General features: G+C 43.8%; 1 protein-coding gene across 2 annotated transcripts in view; it reads left to right on the plus strand.

Moving 5' to 3' along the window:
* GNA13 (G protein subunit alpha 13) overlaps positions 1-20,640 on the plus strand; it is a 41,941-nt gene that overhangs the window by 12,622 nt on the left and 8,679 nt on the right. The window contains exon 3 of one of the 2 annotated variants that reach the window (XM_040989548.1): positions 16,442-16,492. The exons of the other annotated variant lie outside the window; for it this stretch is intronic. Coding sequence (XP_040845482.1) covers positions 16,442-16,492 — 51 coding nt within the window. The remainder of the gene's footprint in view (positions 1-16,441; positions 16,493-20,640) is intronic. 2 annotated transcript variants of the gene reach the window in all.

Raw genomic sequence — 20,640 nt, forward strand, 5'->3', positions numbered from 1 at the left:
AGCGCAGCTCCTCTGCTGTCCCTTAAATGTGCTTTGGTTTTTCGAGCCAGGACAGCTATATTTAGCTTATAAATGGAACATTTCTCCCTTAACTCTTCTAGGAAGATTAAAGAAAAAAGTGGAGTGAGAGACTTTCACTTTCCTTATCATCTTGCTTACTTTTTTCGCATTCTCTGGATAAATTTTTTACAAATACTTTTTCTGTTTCATGAGGTGAGTTGGCTGAGTATAAATTATGTAGAGAATCTAGTGTTAGTTCAGCACATGACTTTTACTTAGATTTTATGATGTGTAGTATGGTTATTCATGTGTTGATAGTAAGTTGAAGAAAACCTGGATGCCCCTGGCAGTGAGCGCTGCCCCAGGGTTTGCAGGTCGCCAGGGTCCCTTGTTGGTTCCCGTTTGTCTTGCTGTGCGAGGTCTGCCAAGAGGAAGCAGGTACACAAATATACCTCAGAGACGTACAGTTGCTGTTCAAATGTTGGATGGTCTCCAGATTGATTTTTATTGATATTTAAATCCAGGTCATTGGATACTGTGTCTTCACAAAGCTGTACATACTATCTATTCCAATGCAAATTTTCAAAGAAAAAATGGGCTCGAACCTATTAAAAATGTTACAATACAAATGATTTACTATTTTTAACTATTACCTAGTTGCCACATTTACATATAACTGTCTTCATTTGCCTGTTTCAGAAGTGGTAGGACTTTGGTACTGTGAAGAATAGATTCATTGCAGCGTGAGGGCAAGGAAGTTATGCTTGCTTCATGTTTCTCTCACCGTGGGTTGTGTTTAAATGTTGCAGCCAGTTTTATGGTGAGGATTGCAGTTTTGTAAAAGAACCAAAATTCCCATGGGTTACCTTAATGTGCAATACCTTTCTTATGAAGAAAAAAGAATACTTTAATAAAATGGTTTAATTCTGTAGAAATATACTTTCATATGAAGATGTCCATCTGAGTATTCAGTTTTTTTTAATGGTTGATTGGTTTAATTGAAAGGCGCAGTGAGAGCTTCCATTTACTTGTCTACTCCCCAGATACTCACATGGACGGGGCTGGGCCAGGCCAGAGCCCTGAGCCTGGCACTGCCTCCGTCCCCCATGAGGCGGGCAGGCGCCCAGGCACTTGTCCTGCCTCCCAAGCACATTAAACAGCGAGCTGGAGCAGAGCACACAGCTAGGATCTTTAACTGGTGTTCCCATGTGGGCTGCTGGCATTACAGGCGGCCACTTAACTTACTGCAACACAATGTCAGCCCTCATCTGATAATTTTGTATGTAATTATATTTTATGTACGTGTAGTAGAGTGTGTGGAAAGTGAATGGCAAATATAGAAAATGATGAAGGTGGGAAAGCCCTGGCTAGCAGATTACAGGTGATCTGTCACCATAACAGGTGTTAATGGTTCCCTCAACCTGTTCAGGTGCCAGGCTCCCTTTGCAGGGTAGAGATTTGCTAGTGAACCAAGTGAAAGTGGTCTTTATGTTGATTTTGCATGTAGGTTGGAGGGGCCTGCACTAAGTTGGCAAAGATGTCATTGCACGTATGGGCAGTGCTGTGAAGGAAAAGGTAACAGGAACAGACCAATAGGTTGGTACAAAAAGGTGACGTTTAAGACCCCGCTGCTCAGTGTCAGCTGGGCAAGGAGGGAGAGGAGTTCTCCAGGCAGAAGCAGCAACGTGTGGAGTGGGAACAGCCTGTGTGTTCACTCAGTGTGATCGAGGCCAGCGTGAGGGAGGAGACACATCCTGTCGCTGTCTGCACAGGAGCCCCCCCTGCAGGATTGGGGTGTCTGCTTGCATGGGGAAGCCATCGGGATTTGTGGGCCCCCTCAGTAAAGGCTGTTGTGTGAATTGGAGACAAGTAGGTGAGCCTTTGTAGTAGGCACTGCTCTGAGTGCTGACCAGTTCCAGAGTTAGGAGCCTGCAAGATGAGGGACTTCTCAGTCTGGTGACCATCGAAACGAGAGAGGCGGATTGTAGGTCAGCTTTGGAAGGACAGTCGGGTTCTGCCCGACAGGCTGTGAGGCACGGGGAGAAAGGCTTGTGCTGTGAGTGCCTTGGGTCCCATAAGGCGGGGGATATTGGTGCTTTTTACTAAAATGGGAAGACTGAGACTTCTTAAAAATTATTACTTATTTGAAAGTCAGTATGTAAAAAGATTTTCCATCCACTGTTTCACTACCTGGATGACTACAATGGACAGGGCTGGGCCAGGCAGAAGCCAGGGGCTAGGGGCTGCTTCTGGGTCTCCCACATGGGTACAGAGTCCCAAGAACTTGGGCCATCCTTCACTGCTTCCACAGGACGTTTGCCTAGAGGTGGGTGGGAGGTGGAGGAGCTGGGCTCCAGCGGGCCCCATGTAGGGTGTTGGCATCACAGGCGGTGCCTGTGCTGTGCCAAATTCGAGGGAAAACGAATTCAGAGTTTAATTTGGGCATGTTAGGTTTATGATGTCTGAACAGATATACAGCGAGACAGCAGGTGTGTGCTGAGTCCTGAACAGAGCTTTGGTTTAGAAATGGACATTGAGATGTTGTCTTTATCTGGTCAGTATTTAAAATCTGTAAAGTGCATGTGCTTTATCGGGGAAAGGGTATACAAAAAAGAGATTAGAGTTTATAGCAGAATTTTGATTAATTTTCACATCTTTTGAGAATATTTGAAGGAGCAGGCACTTAGCAGAAGTGGCCAGAAAGATGGGAGAGATCCAGGGAAGTGTTGTGTGCCCAGGGGAAGAGAATGGTCAGCAGTGCCGTGTGCAAATAGAGTGTGGCAAGATGGAGAATGCTGTGTCCCTTGGTGTGGCAGCTGGAAGGTTCTAGATGCTGAGAGCGGCAGGTGGTGCTGTGGGGAAGAGGCTGGTCTGGAAGGGTTTGCAGAGGGAAGAGAGGTGAGGAAGTGGAGAAGATTCACTTACGATCAGGCTGACTGTTCTCATTTCCCTTTTGCAATGCTTTGAACCACCTGGTTTAGCAGGTTGTGGTTGGACTTTTTAAAGTTCAAGAGGACAAGCATTGTATTAGTCAATTTATTTGAATTTCAGAAGAGTTAAATACTAATTAATGATATATATTCTTTAAATTATTTGTTGCAGTGGACAGGCAAGATAGCGGGAAAGAGATTGCCTCCACTGGTTCACTGTCCCAATGGCTCTTAGGGCTGGGGTTGTCTGGCCTGAAGCCTCCCACGTGTGGGTGGCAGGGCTCAAGTACTTGGACTGCCATTCTTCATTTTCCCACGAGCTGGATCAGAAGTGAAGCAGCTGGAGCCTAAACAGTGTCCTGAGATGGAATGCTGGTGTCACAAGTAACGGCTCAACCCTCTGTGCCGTGACACTGCCCCCAATATTATTAGTTTATTAGGCGAGGCAAATACAAAGGAGTTTTTCTTTTGGGCTTGATTGTTCTGCTTAAGGTCAGTTCCCATTTGGTGAAGCAATAATTGGATCCGTTCTCTGCAACCATGTATCCCGTATGTCCGTGTGTTCTCGACCCAGGGTCTGGGAACCCAGGGAAGCCTGTCTCCCTGCCTAGCGCTCCCAGACAGTGGGGATCAGGGATGTCAGTCATGCTGGGCAAGTGGATGAGGAAAGTATTGTGTAGCAAGCACATCTGTAGCTGTTCTACCCAGAGTTTGCAGAATCACTAAGCATTTATTAGCCTTGGAAGGATGTGAGGAGGCAGTGTGGTCCAGTTCATTTTGTGATTTACAAGAGACAGGTTTGTAAAGGCTAAGGAGACGTGAGATGTTAAGGTCAGCACTGGTTTTGGGGCTAGAGCCAAGATTCAGACTCAGGCCTGGAGGACTCAGTCCCCTTATCTGACACACACTGCCATGCTTTCCCGCTTGCCTTAAATGGCAGAATCAACCAAAGAGTGAATTGGAAACAGGAACTCACGTCTTTATAATAGTGGGTGGGTTTCCACAGTCATCAGCGTTCAGAAGCATTTGCAGTTGGTGTTGTGTTTCTCTGGCTTGATGGATGGGAGGATGGGGAGGGGAAAGTTGTTCATGTTCCTGATTGGCTGGGTGGAGCTTTTTGCTGGGAAGAGTTGGATTGAACACTGAGCTGGGAGTGAATTGATGATGCTTTTCCTCTAAGCTGTTGTATGGGTGGAGGCATAGGACTACGTTATTCACACTGGCTGTTGTGTAATGTTTGAGTAACAGGGCATTGTACATGAGACAGTAAAGCAGAACTTTCTCAGGTACATTCACTAGGATTTGGGCGTGTTATGAAACCCTTATGGTTAGAGAGCACAGGAGTTGAGATGTGTTTGTATCCATATCCTGTGTTGGAAAAACTGTATTCTTTATTTTTTAAATAATTGAAGTCATTTTTCTTTTTCTTTTTGGGAACCCTACCTCCAAAACAATATAATTGATTACTGAAGAGTTCTACTTCTGACAGAGTCAAATAATTCTTTATATGCCATTGGAATTGTATGGACCTTTTTTTTCCCCTCCAAGATTTTATTTATTTGAAAGGCAGATTTATAGAGAGAGAGAACCAAATCTTCCTTGTGCTGGTTGACGCCAGAAGCTTCTTCCAAGTCTCCCACGTGGTGCAGCCCAAGCACTTCCACTCTCCCTCACTGCTTTCCCAGGCTGTAAGCAGGAAGCTGGTCAGAAGTGAACCATATGGGATGCGTTGCTGGAGGTTGAGGATTAAAAGTTTCAAAATTTAAGCTTTCTAGTGATATTATGTGAAGAGTGGGAAAATAGGTTGTTACTTGTTTTGAGGGAATAACTTATAGGCTTCAAAATCCAAATTAACTTTCAAAAATTTTAAAGTATTTGTGTTCATTCAGAAACATCTTCCATTTAGCTTTTATCCCACTACTCTAAGACATCTTTGTTGACGTTTTGGTGTATTTCCTTCCGACATTTGAATATATCATGGGACATTGAGATAACTGTCCATTTGATATTGCAACACTAGCATTTCCTGGAAGAGGTATTTTTTTCCCCCTCTGTAGATCAGAAAGACATTCTTTAGAAGTGGGTGAATTTTTCACTTAAATGGACAGTGCTTCCCTGTGTGTAGCTTTTGTGGACAGAAGTGAGGGTAATGACCGCAGTATGTACAGTAAGTGAGGGATAAATTTCCATTTGTCGTGGCCCTGATGGTCAGCCTTGTACTGTGGCAGAGCAGACTTGCCTCTGGAGTGGTAAGCTCCCTCCTCCTCTCTGGAACTTTGATATCATAAGACAGTAGTGCTGAACATGTTACAAGATGCATTTTTATTCATTATTGCTTATAGGATATATGGCTAAAGCATTGTAGTGAAATGAGATCCTTTTTTGTGATTCTATGATAAAATGATTACTAAACTGCTTCGTATATAATTTTTTTAGGTATTTATTTCTTTTTATTGGAAAGGCTGATTTACAGAGAAAGGTCTTCTATCTGCTGGTTTACTTTCCACATACTGCAGTGGCTGGAGCTGGGCCTGTCCGAAGCCAGGCTCCAAGAGCTTCTTCTGGGTCTCCCATGTGGGTGCAAAACTCAAGGCTTTGGGCCTTCTGCTACTGCTTTTGCAGGTTTTTAGCAGGGAGGTGACTGGAAGTGCAACAACCTGGATGTGAACAGGTGTCCATATGGCATGCGAGCACTGCAGGTAGAGGTTCCATAAACTACTTCATATATTTTTCCATATGTAAATTCAAAGTTGGTGGTACTACAAGAAGATTCTTAGGAAATTCAGATTATGAAGTTTTTAACTTGTAAGTTACTGTGTTGATGGATCTAACTAAATAGTTTGTTATAAAGAGAAATTTATTAAGAGTTAAGTTATAATTTAATTCTTTCCCAAGATCTTCTTTTAGATCTCTTAATTTTAATATTATATACCAGTTTGGTTTTGCACTTTTTATGATAGGGAAAATGAAAGATAAAAGTATGCTTCTGGAAGTTCTGCTTAGGCTGTTACAGACTGTCTCAGATTTGTCTGGAAAACTGGTGACTGACTTGGTGCTTTTGAAAGTTTTAACTTATGGATGTGTAATATGCTAGCAAGAAATGGAATTATGTAATTACTTGAGGTCTACTTAATTTTGATAGATTAAGTTGAGGCCATTTGGGAGTGAGTCACTGAGTAAAAATACCTTTATCTCTCTGCTTCTGTCTTTGTAACTACATTTCAAATAAATAAAATAAATCTCAAAAAAGCACTTTAAAAATACTTTATTATCCAGAGAAAAACGAATGTAAACTTTTACAGAGGGGGGTAGATAAGTCTCAAAGATAAGGAACAACAGAATTGGGCAAAGTGGAAATCAGGCAGAGGGCCTGGCATGGCATCCTAGTGGCTAAGTCCTCACCTTGCGTGTGCAAGAATCCCATATGGGTGCCTGTGCGCATCCCAGCTGCTCCACTTCCCTTCCAGTTCCCTGCCTGTGGCTTGGGAAAGCAGTCAGGAACAACTCTGCAAGGTTCCTGGCTTCTGGCTTTGGATCAGCTCAGTTCTGGCCATTGTGGCCACTTGAGGAATGAACCAACGGATATAAGATCTTCCTCTCTTTCTCTGCTTCTCTGTGAATCTGCCTTTCCAATACAAATAAATAACAAATAAAATTAAGATTTAAGATTTATTTATTTTTATTACAAAGTCAGATATACAGAGAGGAGGAGAGACAGAGAGAAAGATCTTCCGTCCAATGATTCACTCCCCAAGTGACCACAAATGCCGGTGCTGCGCCAATCCGAAGCCAGGATCCAGGAACTTCTTTCAGGTCTCCCAAGCGGGTGCAGGATCCCAAGGCTTTGGCTGTTCTCAACTGCTTTCCCAGGCCACAAGCAGGGAGCTGGATGGAAAGTAGAGCTGCCGGGATTAGAACCGGCACCCATATGGGATCCCGGGGCGTTCAAGGCGAGGACTTTAGCCACTAGACCACCACGCTGGGCCCATAAATAACTGTTAAAAAAGAAAAGAAAACCAGGAATGGAGGAATAAATGGAGGAAGTGGAGCTGGTTGATGGTGAGCTCTGAGAGCCTGCATGACAGTTCTGTAGGTTTCTTGAATATAAAGCTGTTCTCTAGGCTGGTAAGACTTCTCGTCGCTCTTATTACATTTTATTGTAAAAATTATATTTTCGGGCTAGGCCTGGTAGCCTAGTGGAGAAGGTCCTTACCTTATATGAACCAGGATCTCATATGGGCACTGATTCATGTCTCAGCTACTCTACTTCTCATACAGCTACCTGCTTATGGCCTGAGAAAGCAGTAGATTGGTATCCTACACCCACGTGGGAGATCTGGACGAAGCTCCTGGCTTTGGATTGGCTCAGCTCCACCCATGGAGGCCCCTTAAAGAGTGAGCCAACTGATGGAAGATCTTTCTCTTTTTTTTCTCTGTAAATCTACCTTTCCAGTAAAAATAAATAAATCTGTTTTAAAAAGAGAGAAATGCGGAGAAAAGGATACCATATTGCACTGTTGGTGGAAGTCTAGACTATTAGGACTACTATAGATATCAGAAAGGAGAGTGCTCAAACAGCTGAAAATTGGTCTATATGACCAAGTTACCCATTCCTCAGAATATAATCAAATGAAGTGAAATCTGCATACAAGAATGGGACCTGTAGCCCAATTTATTATAGCAACACAATCCACATAATGAAGACGTGGAAACAGCTCAGATGCCCGTCGAACAAGGAATGGGTAAAGAAACCGATACATTTACTCCATGGAATACTACTCAGCCATTAAAAGAATGCAATTCTATCATTTGCAACAAAGTGGTCCCAAGTGAGAACCATTATGTTCAGTAAAATAAGCCAGTCCAAAAGGATAAATATCATATATTGTCTCTGATGTAAGGTTGTCTCTGGTATAAGGCAGCATTCATGCAAAGTACAGAACAAATAGATGTATGAGTGAGTATGTGTATACATGTAGTCTCATAGAGGACTTATATAATGGAGACTAACAAACCAGGAAGCAAAGATACATTGCAGAAAACATCTGTACTCTGAAACGAAAGCAGGCTTGTGAAACAGTTAACTATACCTTGATGATAGGACACTAGATTTTACACCTTTCCTTTAAGTATAATACCTGATAACTTAATAACAGAATGGTATATTTGTAACTGTTACTAAAGGACTATACTTCTGTCATAGTATAGGGGGAACTGGTGGGAGAGGAATTAAAGGGGGAGAGGCCGGGGGAATCCCAGTACCTACAAAGCTGTATTGTGGAAAATAATAATAAACAATAAAAAAATAAAAATCGCACCTCACCTAGTTATTTTTATAAGAAATTATCAATGATATTAGAATTTTGGATTTCAGATGAATAGCATGGACAGAGTAATGTTGCACCATACTGTATGTGTTTATTGACTGTGGAGACAATAGAGAGCTAGGATGGGATTTAGCCGAAATAATAAGGAATGTTGCCGTCTGTGTTAATAGCCATATCATATCCTCAGGTTGAAATGAGGGGTTTTGATTCTTTAGTCAACTTTAAGCTTTAAGCCCAGTGTTTTTATTTCGTACTTTGTGAAAACCTCTAAGTACAGACCGGCTGGAAGAGCTTACGTCAGATAGACTCACTTCATGGGATGTCATCATCGACTGTTTTCAAGACTGACTGAATCTGTTAGTGTATACAAATGTGAATTTTTGATAGAACTTCTAGTTCTCTTTTAAAGGCAAGTTAATCTAATTGATTCTCCCAAGCATGTGCTTAGTGAATCTTGCTTAATGAATATTCAGGGAACATTGTGACCTGGATTTGCTTTGGGATTAGAACTGGAAATTGAGAGCAAGTTGTTTGTAGGTCTGTAAAGGCCTCAGTGTGCTAACAGCAGCTCAGAATTGTGATTGGCTTAAGGAATGAACAGATTTCTAGTTTTCTGTCACACTTCTTAATTTTTTTCTTATTGAAATATCTTAAACTTGTGAGTTGGAGACTTAAACTGCGCGAAAAGCGTAAAAGCCACAGGCGTCATCTTATTAGATACCAGTTCTTTGGAAAATGTTTTGCTTTTTATAGCACTTGGCTGCTTATTGTTCCTGTATATAAAAAGAAACCAGATATTATCTTTTGAGTTAATACTGTCATCTTCATACTAATATCTATACTTTATATTTAAAGAAAATCTTTCACCTAATATCTGTTTGCTTTTTAATTTTAACATTTTTAAAACTATTAATATTTGCTTTAAAATAAAGGGTAGGTAATGCTAGTCTCATAATTTAAAATTATAGCCACGGGCCTGGCATGATGGCCCAGGCCCACTGGCCTTGAATGAACCTTGATCCTTGCCCCAAACATGCTGTGATCCTATATGGATGCCAATCCAAAGCCAGGAGCTTCTTCCAGGTCTCCCACACGGGTGCAGGAACCCAAGCCTTTGGGCTGTTCTCAACTGCTTTCCCAGGCCACAAGCAGGGAGCTGGATGGAAAGTGGAGCTGCCGGGATTAGAACCGGCACCCATATGGGATCCCGGGGCGTTCAAGGCGAGGACTTTAGCCACTAGGCCGCGCCGGGCCCTTGTTTTCCTTTTCTTTGCTTTTTATATGTTTGAAAGGTAGAATCACAGAGAGATCTTCCAAGTGTCTGCTATTAGGAACCTGAAACTTCCTCTTCTCTCCCACCTGGGTGGTAGGGCTCCAAGCACTGACACGGAGCTCTGCTTTCCCAGGCGCATCAGCAGGGGGCTGGACTGGAATTGGAGCAGCCTAGGATTGAATTGACACTCCGATCTACAGTGCCCCAACAGCAGCACCTACATCTTTATTTTCTGCATAACTTACTTTTTCCCCCCAAGTCTGTTACTTAAATTGGCCTGTGGCTGTATCATTTATATTTTACAAAACTACTCAGTGGTGGTTTATGTCAGTAACAATCTTTTGAGCAGCCAGTTTTCAGTGTGATCGTTTGACTTTTCCTCATAGTCAGTACATGATCCCATAAAACGAAATGGATTCTATATGTAATACACATTACCTAAAAATCTTTTTGATGATGTTTACATAGTTAAGAAAGTTGCATGCCCATATAAACCACGGATTAGGGTGAGGAGAATTGAAGAATGGGGTAAAGTGGATGAAAACAACTGCTTCCAATCTTTGTTCTGCTTGCTGTACCTGGGGAAGTGGGGGCCGGCCACCGCATGGCATCCCAGGATCCCCGATGTACAGCGTGTTCTGAGGGTACTGCTTAAGTGGCTTTGGTAGTTCTGAGATGCTCCAAGGCTGAGGAATTCTTTCCAAGGTCTCTTGGCTGATATAGCCCACTTTAGAGTCTCCACTCCCCCAGGTACTATCAAAACTTGGCAAGGAAAGCTGTCCAATTTTGCCCTCTTTTGGTACTAAGTGTGTCTGCAGGCCTCAGTAAACTGGTTGTCATGTCTCCCCTGTGCTTCTGGGCCTACAGTCTACTGCACAGGACTCAGCAACCGAGGAAACACAGTTCTGACACATCCACTCTGCAGTCGGACCACAAATCCTGTGATTTTCCTTGTGGAGTTCAGAATCCAGCAGTCCACTTGGGGAGTCCCCAAAGAAACCTCACCAGAGGTGACGCAGACCTGACTCCTGTGTGTGCCAACCAGGGCAGGGTCCAGCTCCGTCTGTCGCCTGCATCAGCCTACACACACTGGTGATAGTAGTCACCTGGTCAGTCCTGTGCCTAGCCCCATCTCACAAAAACCAATGGCAGAAAGATCTTCCATTAACTGAGTCGCTGCACAAAATCCTACAACAATTAAAACTGGGCCAAGCAAAGCCAAGAGTTCTAGCACTGATTCCAGCTCTTCCACGTGGCTGGGAGGGAGCCGAGTGCTTGGGCTGTAACCTGCTGCCTGCTGAGTGTGAGTAGAAGTGGGACTCATACTGAGCTCTGACACACGATGCAAGTGTCCCAGGCAGCCTTCTCGTTGTCAGACCAAATGCCTACCCCATGAAGGAGAAATTGGTATGTCAGAGTATGCCTGCCTTCACATCGAGTCCAATTCTGCAACATCCACTTTTTAAAATATTTACGTTAAACACTGAATGCCAAGTTTGGAAGAACACAGTGACGAATAGGACAAGAGCTCTGCCTCCAGGAACAGTACACTGTAGCAAGAGAGAGGGGTCTAAAGCAGAGCGTGACTCCTGCCACACGAGAGGTGCTGTTAAAATGCTGTGGAAATACAAGCAAAGCGTATTTAAGGGCCCCAAAGTACAATCTGGCCTTACCAAAAGTAGACTTGAGTGATTTGAGACAGACACTTACCATGGATTTCTGAGGCCAGAGAAAGGATTTAGAATTATTAAGATCAGAACTTAAGAAAGTGTGACTTCCTATTTTGTAAAATGACTTTTCCTTTGGGGTCAGGATCAGGGCGCAGTGGGTTAAGCACTGATTGTGATGTAGGTGTCCCCTGCGGTGTGCCAGTTCTAGTCCCGTACACTCCATGTTTGAGCCAGCTCACTGATAATGGCCTGGAACAGGCAGTCAAGGATGGCCTGAGTATTTGAGTCCTGCCAGCCCTGTGTGAGTCCTGGAAAACACTCCTGGCTCCTGGCTTCAGCCTGGCCAGCGCTCAGCATTGTGGCTACTTGGGAGAGGACCAGTCAATGAAAGATAGCCATATTCTTTTTGTCTGTCTGTCTGTCTCTGTGTCTTTCTCTCTGTGTCTCTCTCGGTCTGACTTTCAAATAAATGATCTAAAAAAATGTAAGTTTCTGTTTCTCCCTCTACTCTGGACAAGCATGACCCTTGAGGGCATACTGGAAAGAGGTAGATATCCACGTCAGTATGGCCACTGGTAAACTTTATCAATTTCAGGCCCGGCACTGTGGCCTAGCAGCTAAAGTCTTTAGATAATTTTTTAAATTAATTTCCTTGTATTTTGCTTTGCTTTTTTTTTTTTTTTTTTAAACTTATTTGAAAAGGCAGAGTTACACAGAGAGGGGAAGGGCCTGAGGGAGACAGGGAGATTGTCCATCTTCTGACTCACTCCCCACATGCCAGTAGCCTCAGCTAAGACAGGCCAAAGCCTAGGGTTTGCAGCCACATCCAGGCCTCCCACTTAAGTGCCAGGGATCCAGCTGTTGAGTCCTCACCTGCTACCCTGTGGGCTTTTTGAGGTTTTATGTTTCTATAACAAGACCATAAATTTCCATTCCACAATTTGATGAATTTCAAAATACACAATTATATGTTTTTATATTAGGCATCTAGTGAGAAGAACAAGTTCTGGGGAGGGTAGCATTTTGTTTATTCAGGTTCAACATTTCAGTGTTCCTTTATCAGCAGAATCACCCGCAAGGGGTAATTTGTTAGTGCTGATTTGTAACGAGCATTTGGAACTTGTGAGTTAACCAGTGGTCACTGCTTGGAGTCGTGTTGGTAGAATTCTGTTAGCCCTGTCTGTGTGTTACTTCCTAGCGTGCCATTACATTGCAAATTGCCACTTCCAGTTGAAGTTAAATGGACACTCTTCATTTGCACAGTTAAATGGGTTTTGCACTTGCACTGGAGTCTGAATAATACTGTTGCAACCTTAGTTTGAATTTGGAAATTTGTGTGGGAATGAAGCATTCACTTCTTATTTTAGTTTTCAGCAACAAAGAGTGTGTAAAGCAGTTTGATGCTGTTTATGTTTCAAACAATGCCAGTTGTTGAAATGCCTGCTGGAGTAGAAGTTTCACCAAAACTGTTGTTTTGCCTTACAATTTGGGCAGAAATTGAATCAGATCTTCAGAAATAGAATCAAATCTTCCTGAGGACGAGTTTTCAAAGGTGTACAGGGTGTTTAACAGCAGTGATTGAAGGTAGTCCTTCTTAAGGGAGAAAAAATCAATTTTGTCATATTTTCAAAAAACTTTGCTAAAACTTTTATCTTCATTTTAACAAAATACCTTTTTGTTAGAGAAAAAAAAAGATTTATTTATTTATTTGAAGGCAGAGAGAGATCTACTCACGGGGTTCACCCCCTAGTGAGCCAGGATGGCCTGTTGACCAAAAGCAGAACTGCAACTGTCATCTGAGTCCCTGACTGGGAGCAGGGCCCAGACCATCTCCCCTGCTCTTGAGGACATTAACTGGGCCTGGGTGGGAAGCGGAGCAGCCAGGACTTGAACTGGTGCTGCTATAGGATGCCTGTGTTGCAGGGTGCAGTGCCACAATTCTGGCTCCTTATCTTCTATTTGTGACCAAAATTCACCACCTTGATGATGTTCAAGTTCCTGACGGCACATTCAGTGTATCATCGACACCTCTGATTTAAAAACAAATGACACGGACTCCTGGGAGACTTAACTTTTTTTTAAAAAAGACTTATTTATTTTCATTGGAAAGAAAGATTTTCCATTTGCTGGTCCACTTCCCAAGTGACTGCAATGGCCAGAGGTAAGCCAATCTAAAGCCAAGAGCCAGGAGTTGCTTTGGGTCCCCGGAAGGTTCAGGGTTTCCAAGGCTTTGGGCCATTCCCCCCTGCTTACCCAGGCCGAAAGCAGTGGGCTGGGTGGGAAGTAGAGCAACTGGGATAGTTACTGGTGCCCATATGGAATCCTGGCATATGCAAGACGAGGATTTAACCACCAGGCTATCTGGCTGGGCCTGTGAAAGGAATTTCTAAAAGTGTATTTTTAAATATTTGTAGTACAAGTATAGAGGTTACTCTGTATTTAATTTTCTTTAAGGAAAAAAAAAAAAGAAAATAGTAACCAATAATGCCACAAGGTTACCTTTAAGTAGCAATAAAAAAAAAAGGGGGTAGTTCAGGTCCCTATCTCTTACAAAGCTTGAACCTAGATGTGTTACATATTTAAGAAATTTTTTTCCAGGGGGCTAGTGCTAGCGACTGGTGGGTTCAGGCATTGCTTGATGCACCAGCATCCCATTTGGAGCCTGATCAGGTCCCAGCTGCTCCACATCAGTCCAGCTCCCCACCAAGTGTCTGCTTAAGCAGCAGAACATGCATGGTCCAAGTGCCTGGGCCTCTCCACCCAGGGGGGCTGTTGTTGTTGTTGTTGCTTTAAGATTTATTAATTAGTTTTGGTATTTTTGCATTTATTTTCATTTCTTCAAAACGGGTTTTTTCTTATTAGTTTCTTCACTGACTCATAGATCATACAGTAGCTTCGTTTTCTTCAAGAAGGTTTTTGATTTTCATTTCTTCAGCAACACATTGGCCACTCAGTAGCTTGTTATTTAACTTTATATTATTGTAATTTTTTTTTCTTCCTGTTGTTGATTTTGTTTTCTGGCTTTTCATTTAAGGGAATGTGTAGTCACTGTGTTTTAGAAACTATCATATCCAGATGTGAAGATACAAGCCAATATGCATCTTTACTTCCAGATCAGAGATAGACTGCCAAATTGTTAACATAAAATAATAAAAATAAATTTTTTAAAGAAAATAAAGATTTATTAATTAGCTTATTTATTTGAAAGGCAGAGTTCAGAAAGAGGAGGAGAGGCAGCCAGTGAGCTGCCAGTGTTGCAGCAGTAGCTAAGATCGCTACAGCGTGCACAGACCAGTTACGTGTCCTGCTTTATTATTTTAAGATCTTTTTTTTTTTATTGGAAAGGCATAGATACAAAAAGAAGGAGATACAGAAACAGAAGTCTTCTATCTGCTGGCTCACTCTCCAAGTGACCACGACAGCTGGAGCTGAGCTGATCCAGTGCCAGGAGCTTCTTCCAGGTCTCCCACATGGGAGCAGGGTCCCTCGGCTTTGGGTCATCCTCGACTGCTTTCCCAGGCCACAAGCAGGGAGCTGGATGGGAAGTGGAACAGCTGGGATAAGAACTAGTGCCTATTTGGGATCCTGGCAGATGCAAGGCAAGGATTTAACCACTAGACTATGGCACTGGGCCCAGACCAGTTTCTTTTAACACAACAGACAATAGGAAGTTTGTAGGTTAGTTTCCAGTTCCACTGGAAATTAAATCATCGCTTGTTAGATTTTTGCTACAATAATAAAGAATATTTACAGTTGTTGAAAGATTTTTTTTTAAGATTTATTTTACTTTTATTGGAAAGTGAGATATACAGAGAGGAAGAGAGACAGAGACAAAGATTTTCTGTCCAATGATTCACTCCCCAAGTGACCGCAATGGCCGGTGCTGTGCCGATCCGAAGCTAGGAGCCAGGAACTTCTTCCTGGTCTCCCACATGGGTGTAGGATCCCAAGGCTTTGGACCATCCTCGACTGCTTTCCCATACCATAAGCAGGGAGCTGGATGGGAAGTGGGGCTGCTGGGATTAGAACTGGTGCCCATATGGGATCCCAGCGTGTTCAAGGCGAGGACTTTAGCCGCTAGGGCACGGTGCTGGGCCCGAAAAAGATTATTTTTAAAAAACCCTCCAGACACATTTTTGTATACTGCCATAGTTTCTTGCAGTGAAGACGTTGGGAATGGACGGCATGTCTGCTGGACTGCAGAAGCGGAGGAGCCTGCTGCACAACGGTGTGTTAGTTTTTCATGGGCCCGTTACTGATACTTGGAGTTTTTCAATGCTTGAATTTCTAAGTTTTATTTAGTGTGGAAAGCTGTAACCCGTAAAATACAAGCATCTTAAGATCCTCAAGAATTTTAAGACATGGAGAGATTTTGAGGTCAAAAATAGCATAAGATTTACTGGTTTAGGGCCTGTGATTCAAAGTGTGGACCGAGGTATTCCTTCCCCACACTCCCAACCAGTGATTGTCCTATACACTATGGAAGCTTCTGGAACTTGGGGAAGCATTTCTAGGCAGCAAAGGTACCACAGCAGCTGCAACAAACTCCAGTCGGAAGAGGAACACCCAGGAGTAGGAACCAGAAGACCAAACCCAGAGCCCCTCCCTCGTGTTCCCTGGTTTCAGGTTGCTTTCAGCCATTTGTTCTCGAGTTTAGGAGTTCGAAATTGCGTAGGGGTCAGTGGAAATCTGAGCTGGAAAAGGAAGGCCCGGCAGGCAAAGCTCTCCTGCACTCACGCTGCAGTGTCATCCAGAATCCTCCCAGGGAAGGCCTGTGACTGGCCTGTGCCTGTGGGGAGAAAGTTCTACACCGTGCCCTCCTCTCACCTCTGATTGGTCTCTGAAGCTGACCACCATTGCTGCTGACTTCAGATGTGGTGCCAGTGCAGTCACAGCCACATTTCGGTTGGAGATGGATGTTTATCTCCATTCGCTTTTGCCTTTCACTTATATTTTCCCTGTTGCATCCATCTTAGGCATGCAAGCAGTCCGTCCCTGCAGAGTCCCTTGGTCCATCACTCTGAGACACACTTGTGAAGTCAGCCGGCCTTTGCTCATCGACAGCATAGTGGCACGGCAGACTTTCATACAGTTTGTAGAAGTGCTGTTGTTTGGTGTGATCAGTGACTAAACAGAGTGTGTTTAGATTCAGTGTTCAACTAGACAGTATCATATAAACTGTTGTAGCAAGAGCTTTCACATTTGAGTCCTAATCATTGCTTGTTTCTTTCTTGTTTTTAGGGTGAATCCGTAAAGTATTTCCTGGATAATTTGGATAAACTTGGAGAACCAGTAAGTTTTAAAACTGAATGTTTATGAATTTGTTGTTGTTTGGTTGGTTTTTTTGGTCATTTGAAAGCAGTTGTCAGCGTAATTGATACTTTATATTTGGAGACAGAGTGTTTAAAAGTTTTAGAAAAATTACACATTGATTTTTTTTCCCTTAGTAGAAATCCTCTTCCAGTTTTATTTTAGAGTGATGGATAGCTGTGAATATTGAATGATTCCTACTTTTTTCAAAATGTGGAACAAGATCTAAGTTGCCGTTCTGCCTGTTCTTCCTCTGCTGTTCAGGTTATCTGTTGTACTTCTGTACTTCTGAGCCAGTTTCTACAGTAGAACTAGAAACCTTGTGACTGTTGCACAAGCAGCCCTCTCCAGTTTGGGAGTGCCCTGGCTTGCATTCCTGAGGAGGAAGACTGGATGCTGCAGGCTGGAGTCGCTCCTGGTCTCCTGGGACGTGGTCTCTGCAGGCATCCCCTCCCAGACCCATGGCAGGCGGAGCAGTGCTCAGGTGGTTCCCTGCCTTGGACAGGTGCAGCTCATCCAGAGAAAAGCTGCAGCTCCTAGGACATCTGAACCCCATCCCTGTAGTCATTTGTTACTTGATTTAGTGTAGCTTCACTTGCCGCCTCTTCAAGCCAAGTTTTGTTATAAATTTTCAATGTAGTCTTAGGCTCTTTGATGTTTTTAACTTTTAAAATCGAACTAGAGGGAAGCTCAGATGGGTGCTGTTGCAAGCAGGAAGTTAGTATACTAATATATTTAGGGTATGTGGAACAGTGCCATCTTTCTTCCCTGCCAGCTTGTTTTTATATTTTTATATTTTTCCCAGTATTTTATATTGCATTTGTCTGCACTTAAATTACTGTGTTCATCTCCTACATGTCTCTTGGATGTAAGATTTCTATAATTTGTTAGTTTTTTACTCGGATAGTACTTATCAGTGAAATTGGAGTTTTTACATTATTATTTTACCAGTTGTTCAGATTGTAAACTTTAAAAAAAATTTTTTTAACTTGAAAAAGTTATACACACACAGAGAATGAGTATCTTGCACCTGCTGGCTCCCTTCCCAGGTGACCGCTCTGGTCAGGGCGTTTCCTTGTCAGCTGGCCCACCGGTTAGTGCACCACGCAGTGGCTCCTCTCCTCTCGGTCTCAGGAGCAGCTCAGGTTTTTCCCTCTGCTGCACGTCTGGGAGTTGGTGATCATGTTATGCTTGTCTTAGCTTAAGAACAACTCTGGGGATGGATCTGGAACAACAGCAACAAAACAAACACCACTGTCGGCAGCAGCACTTCATTGTAAAGGACAGGAAAGTCAACTTGGCGTACAGGTCACAGGATAAGAGCCCTGCTGGGCCAGGAGTTCTGCAGCCAGACTGTCTGGTCCCCTCCCAGCTCCATCATGGATTGGTATGACCTCGGATGTCTCTTAATGACAGCTTCTTCCTTCACCGCATGGGCATAGTAAAGGAGCGGAGCTCACCGAGTCACGGGATAATTGCATGAGGCAAACCCAAAGGGGCTAGCAAAGTAGGGAATGCTCATTGCAAGCTATTTTGTCCCTTGATCTCAACATTCAAGGAGCTCAGACTACTCAGAACTAAATGTATAAGACCTAGTAGAAGGCAATTAAGTGATACTGATCATGAAGATAATGATAGTTCATGGACTGAAAGAGATGTCTGGAATTGGAGCTGGCCTGCACACATCAGTGCACTTCGACTGCCTGCAGGATAGGTTGGATTTCGTCACATGGGGGGTGTGGCCCCTCAGAGGCAAGGCAGCTGGACAGACTTCCCTTTGAAGACACGTGTCTGACAAAGGTTATCTGAAGCCCTTCTAACTCGGAGAAGCATTTAAGAATGAATTCCTTTTTAAAGAATTATTTTTATATTTAGTTTTGTTTGAAAATCAGAGTTATAGAGAGAGGGAAAAAAGAGAGCAAGATTATCCATCTTCCAGTTGCCGGGTCACTCCCCCACGTGGCCACAGTGGACAGAACTGGGCCAGTGCAAAGCAAGGAAATGGGAATCTGTCGGGTTTCCTGAACGGAAGCAGGGTGGGCCTTCCTCTGCTGCCTCCCCAGCCCATTAGCAGGAAGCTGGATTGGGAGGGGAGCAGCCAGGAAGCAAAGCAGCTCCTATAGGATTCTGGCACCCCAGGCAGAGGCTTAACCTGGTAGCACTGGCCTAAGAAACATTTCTAGAAGGCAGTAGCTTAGATTTTTATGTATGTTCTTGTACTGCTGAAGAACTCCAAGAACATGTGACAGTATTAAGATATTAAACTTCGTATAAACCTTAAATTTTTTTTCTATTAATATTGAATAGAGCCTACCAGCTCCATTCTTCCCAATTTCTTAATGCAGTGAATAAGATACTGTTACGGACTAAAGACACCAGCTGTGCTGTAGAACACTAGAATTCATAAAATCCTGTCCGATTGTGGTGCGGTACATATTACTCAACTACTCCCTCTTATCTTTCCACCCTTACCCCACTAATCACAATTCTGAGTTCAGAGAAACTATTTATCTTAATTTCTGCATATGAGAGACAACATGTGGTATTTGTCTTTGTGCATCTGCCATGTTTCACTTAACCTAATGACCTCCGGTTCCATCCTTTGCTGCAAATGCCAGGATTTCATTCTTTTTTTATGGCTGAAAAATATTCCTGTGTTTTTAACCGCAGTTTTCTTTATTCATTCACCCGACTGTGGATACCTGGGCAGATTCCGTATCTTGGCTCTTGGGCATGCTGTTTTGTGCAGGTCTTTTTAGTGGGCACTGTAGTGAGGCCTGTGGGGTCAGTCACGTACTGGTTCCAGAAACCAAGCCACAAGGAGGGCCCAGCGCCTGCACAGAGTTAGGCTGCCATGCAGTGAAGGCCTCCTGTAGCTGCTAGTGGCATGGCCCCAAGGGTGAGCGTGGAAGAGACTCAGAGTGACACGGAGGTGGAGCCAAGAGATGGGGACTCTGGACAGCAAAACAGGGGAAGAACCAGGGACTGTGCCTGAGCAAAAACAAGGGGGACAGTGAGAGGAAAGAGGAATTCAGAGAAAGTATAAAACCCAGAGGTATGAGGCCAACAGGAAGAGGCGGGATTTGTTGGCCGGGCTGACGTAGGAAGGAATACTTGCTGTTGGGACCCGGAAGGTTTCTTACTGAGAGCGTAGTGCTTGGTTGTGAATGGATTATTAAGTGCACGTGATTGGTTAACAATTAGAAAATGGATGAAGCTGTACCCAGAAAGTACAATCTCTATTTTACAAGTGAGGACATTGAGACATGGGTGAAGTGACTTGCTCGGCCTCACGGAGCCGGTGTGTGGCTGGGAGCTAGCGGCTGTGGAAGTCACTCAGTGAACATGTTTTTCAGTTTTTCTTTACTGGAGTCACAGAGCACCCCCATCTAGTGCTTCCCTCGGCACATGCCCACAGTTGTTGGGACTGGGCTGAGGACAAAGCTAGGCCCCGGGATGCGGTCCACAGCGCTAACTGGCTGGCAGGAAGCCAGTTACTGTCACCTCGGTGTCCCGGCTCTGCGTTGCAGGAAGCTGGAATTGGGTACGGGAGGCAAGTATTGGGTCCAGCCCCTGGACATGGGGTGTGGCATTCTCTGCTGCTGAGCCAGCACCCACTCTTACCCTTCCACGTGTTTAGAACTGGATTACAGTGTTCTGTGCCCCGTGTTGGTAGGTGTTAACCTCCTAACTAGATTTTTAACTCTGGATAAAGAATAACAACACATTTTTTTTAGGGCATTAAAAAATTATTAAGGGAAGGGCCCGGCGCGGTGGCGCAAGTGGTTAAAGGTCCTCGCCTTGCACCCCCGGGATCCCATATGGGCGCCGGTTCTAATCCCGGCAGCCCCGCTTCCCTTCCAGCTCCCTGCCTGTGGCCTGGGAAAGCAGTCGAGGACGGCCCAAAGCTTTGGGAACCTGCACCCGCGTGGGAGACCCGGAAGAGGCTCCTGGCTTCGGATCGGCATAGTATCGGCCCGTTGCGCTCACTTGGGGAGTGAATCATCGGACGGAAGATCTTCCTCTCTGTCTCTCCTCTCTGTATATCCGCCTTTCCAATGAAAAAATAATAAAAATAAATCTTTAAAAAAAAATAAAAAAAAAAAAAAATTATTAAGGGACCCGGCGCA

This window comes from Ochotona curzoniae, unplaced genomic scaffold (genome assembly GCF_017591425.1).
Source record: "Ochotona curzoniae isolate NIBS_2020 unplaced genomic scaffold, NIBS_Ocur_1.0 contig_523, whole genome shotgun sequence".
In the NCBI taxonomy this organism is placed as follows: Eukaryota; Metazoa; Chordata; class Mammalia; order Lagomorpha; family Ochotonidae; genus Ochotona; species Ochotona curzoniae.